Raw genomic sequence first — 3,910 nt, 5'->3', positions numbered from 1 at the left:
GTGTAGACGCTGTAAGTGAAAGACAGCTGTGCGTGTATGTGCATACGCATGCACTCGAGAGGACAGCAATCTCAGGCGATTGTCCGCCCCTCATAAAGAAGACTGACAAAGACGCTTCCGCGTCTCCTGTGGCAGCATTTGCCGGCGGCCGCTAGCAACAAGCACACGGCCAAAACAGTGTGACACAAGTGAACATTGTAGCACCGGTATTACGGTGCATTTGCTGCTGAAGGTGGTGCTGCTTTGCTCAAAAATCTTCGTCTGTAAGCAGCACCCTCTCCCCCAAGTCTTTGACGACCTGAGGCTCGGGCGGTTCGGGGTCATCATTGACGAGGGAGCGCCTTAAGGACTCAGCCCGCGCGGCAAGCTCGGCTGCTGCTGCAATCTGCGCAAGCTTAGCCCGTTCTTGTGGTGTCTCCCCTGGTGTATTTGCTCCTGCGGACGCTGCAGTACTAAGAGGCTCTCGAACATTGCTGCAGCAGTCGCTCTCGCTGTTTCCCGAGTTGCTACCCCCGTCGCTACTACGGCTGCTCCTGCGGCCCTGCAGACGTAGTAACAAGAACAAAAGTGAAGGCTTAATGGCTTATCCCTAAAGCACCGGAGGAGGGACGAGCGAGAAGCAACAGCGGCAGGAACAACAGCAGCAACGGTAACATCCGCAGTAGTGTAGCTGCCTCCTCACAAGGCTGTTCGCCTCAGAGTCCCTGCAATGGTTCATGTGCAGTAGCTGCTTCTGCAGCAGGGGAGAGTCAAGAGGCATGAGATTTGCCAAACAATCCTGGGGTCGGCCGGATCCCACAGCCGCTGCTGCCGCGAGCCTGCAATGAAAAGTCCATGCAGACGTAATCTTAAAAGTGGAAATAATAACACGTGTAGTGCGTTTAATATTCGCTACTCCTACAGCAGTCATTGCAGTTTAGTGTACACAAAGATGTAGCATGGGATAGCTAAGGCTGCACAGACGCAGAGACAGAGAAGTCCCGACAGGAGACTAAGAACCCCCTACGCACCTGCCTGCTTCCTCGCATCTTACTGCCACTCCCTCTAGCCTTATTTTCCTAAGTCTCTCTTCAATCTCCTCTTCAAGGGGGCGAATGCAGAAGAAACGGGCCTCGAGCAGCAGCTGCTGCAACAGCCAAGGTTGGTTGCTGCAGCAAAGGCATCCATTCCTGAGGAAGTCCAGAACGTACGAGAAGCTGTCTCCATTTCTGTCTATAAATACTTCTCGTGTCTCACCCTGTCTCCAAGGGGGAGACAGACACCGCGAGAGGTAATGCGGGCCAAAGTTCCTCAGAGTTGAATACGTTGTGGCAAATACACGCCCCCCAACGTTGAGCAGAACTTTGCTGCTCAGAGCTTCAGCAGGAAGGGCATTCTGGACACAGCAACATTTCCTCGTGCTGCTGCTGCCGCTTGTGCAGTCGCAGCAACAGCAGCAACAACAACGAGCTCGTCGTCGACCGGCGTTCACACAGGTTGAGGCGGCCTTCTTACCCTTTCGGGCGGAACTCTGAGAGCTGCATTGCTGAAGCTCCTCATAAATATATTGTTGCTGCTTCTGCTGCTGCTGGTGGTCTTCGCAGGCCTGCTCTGCCGTCAATTCGTGGGGTTGCCGCAAGAGCGGCTGTGAGAGCTGCTCCTGCAACACATCGCCCAGCCCCGGCTGCTGTTGCTGCTGCAACCGCGCCTGCGAGTCAAGTTGCTGCCGCGTACAGTGATCCGAGCGCATAGTGAAGGTTCGAAGTTGTTGTTTCAGTTGCTGCCTCCCCTTCTGCTGCTGACCGTGCTACCCAACAAAAGAGAGCCGCTGGGGCACCAAGCTGGCACACGATCCCGATCCCAGGAACGGCTCCAGACCAAAATGACACTGAAGCACCAACAACCACACAAGGTGAGCCCTTATGTCCTTTTGGCTACTCCTCAAGAGACCAAGAGTATTAGAAGCCGCCAATATCACGCTGCGGTGGCGGCGTTGCTGCTGCTCCTGCCGTTCGTAGAGGAGAGGTGCCAAAATCTTCTCCAAGCATCGACAACTGAGAGAAAGAGCGTTTGGATCTGCGAATTCTGTTGCTGCTACTGCTGGCGCTGCACAATGGGCAGAGGCCGGCGAGCAGCAGCGACGGCAGCAGCGACGGCTCACTGCCGTTGCAGAGGTCGCGCTAGTGCACGTCACAGCGAATTTCTGTTACCTCTGGACAGAAAACGTAGAAAACCACAAAATATGCGAGTGAAAGAAGGAGAAGGCCGCTGTCGCTCGTCCCGCAGCTCTTGTCGCTGCTACTGTTGTTTCACGGCGGTTGCTATGATGCTGCGGTCCCAGCCCCGCGAGGCGGCAGCGGATCTGCCCCTGCAACTTCTTTCGGTGGTTATGAGCCACATACATTTAACACAAATGGTCAATAGGAACGACGAAACGTTTCATGAACCAGGGTAGGGAGAAGCCGTGGCAACTGCACCAAAGACCGCTTACCACATCTGGTTCTCTCTAGAGACCGCTGCTGCAGCTGCAGCTGCTGCTGCTTTTGCTGCTGCAGCAACGGCACCAGCTGCTTCCGCTGCAGCCTTCCTGCGAAACAAGGCAACTCAACATTGAAGGCGGGTGCTAATAATTCGTCTTTTGCGTTTTTTGTCCATAAGCCCCCGTGAGGGACCCTGAAGGGTGAAACTCCACAACGGCCGGTGGGGGTCGGCGCCCTCCTCGATACCTGCACATGTGTCTTCCATTTTAGGACTCATGGCTTAGGGTTTATGGTTTACGATTGACCGAACCCCCATCCATCACACCAACAGAAAATGTTGTAGAGCACTAGAAGGCACCGGATGGGCTGCAGACGGACGCCTTCGTACGCTGCTGCTGCAGCAACTGCTGCTGTCCCTAAGACCGCCGCTGCAGCAACAAAAACAGCAGTACGTGTTACGGTAAAGAGGCCCAGCGGCTCCTTCTGACTTCGATAGGATGGTAGATGCATCCTCGTTAGGCGCTGCTGACTACAGCGCCGCCACTGCTTTCTTTAGAGCAGATACNGGATGGTAGATGCATCCTCGTTAGGCGCTGCTGACTACAGCGCCGCCACTGCTTTCTTTAGAGCAGATACAGGAGAGGCACCTTAGCAGTGGTGGCGGCAAGAAGCCAGATTAGACAGAAGCAACTTTAAAATGATCTTTCGTTTGTCCCGAGGGGTTTGCAAGTCAGGCATAGCTCGTTACCAGCGCTTTGAGCTCGGGAGCACTGCACGGCAGCAGCAGCGATGGTCACAGCAGCGACAGCAACAACCGAAGCGGCATCAGCAACAGATGCTGCGGAATGTGCACCGGCAGGACGTATTGATGTCCACCGAAGCTATGCTACTGCTGAACCTGCAGCAGCCCGAAGTTCCAGCGGGGACGTCTATCAGAAGCAGCAGTGGCGGCAGCAGCAGGGGCGAAGGCAGCAGCTGCAGCCGCTCCTGCTACTGTAGCCTCCACCAGGGGCCTGCTGCAGCTTTTCAGGCTGCCTTCAGTCGCCCTCGGCGTTGCAGTGCAGTTCATTTAGAGACGGTATCTTCAGCAGCAATTGGGGGGCGCCTGCTGCAGCGGGCGTCGACGAGTACTGCTGCGGCTGTTTCTGTATTGGACAGCAGCAGCAGTGGCTTATGCAGGTGCTGCGTCAGCTGCAGAAGAGACGGCAGGAAGGTTATTTTTCACGACTTGGCGGTTACCACGAGTCATAGGGGCGTTTCACAGATAACTCACCTCCTAGTGCAGCAGAGGCAGCAGCGGCAGGGGCAGCAACAGCAGCAGGAAGGGAGTTTGTGGTGGGAGGATGCAGATACGGAAGGCCAGATATATGCCTCCGCTACTTCATCCGCTTGTGTTAAACTTTATCGCACATCTGTGCAGGAACAGCAGCAGCAACAGCACCAGCAGAAGG

The 3,910-nt window shown here is 55.4% G+C and overlaps 2 protein-coding genes across 2 annotated transcripts in view; one reads left to right on the top strand and one right to left on the bottom strand.

Annotated features, from left to right (window-relative positions):
* Positions 1-247: 247 nt before the first annotated feature.
* Positions 248-2,969, bottom strand: EMH_0040170 (potassium channel tetramerisation domain containing protein, putative; the record flags this gene model as incomplete). The annotated part of the gene is made up of 7 exons (XM_013495471.1): positions 248-541; positions 683-818; positions 1,011-1,356; positions 1,495-1,639; positions 1,783-1,867; positions 2,471-2,566; positions 2,818-2,969. The coding sequence occupies 7 exons, from the start codon at positions 2,967-2,969 to the stop codon at positions 248-250; spliced, it is 1,254 nt and encodes a 417-aa protein (XP_013350925.1).
* Positions 2,970-3,156: 187 nt separating this feature from the next.
* EMH_0040160 (uncharacterized protein) overlaps positions 3,157-3,910 on the top strand; it is a gene marked incomplete at both ends in the record, with an annotated part of 2,543 nt that continues 1,789 nt past the window's right edge. The window contains one exon of the mRNA XM_013495470.1: positions 3,157-3,910. Within this exon, the coding sequence (XP_013350924.1) occupies positions 3,157-3,910 (754 nt within the window).

This window comes from Eimeria mitis, genomic scaffold (genome assembly GCF_000499745.2).
Source record: "Eimeria mitis Houghton genomic scaffold, Emh_scaff1590, whole genome shotgun sequence".
Classification (NCBI taxonomy): Eukaryota; Apicomplexa; class Conoidasida; order Eucoccidiorida; family Eimeriidae; genus Eimeria; species Eimeria mitis.
Note: the sequence above shows the minus strand (reverse complement) of the source record. Positions and strands in the feature narration are given on the sequence as shown.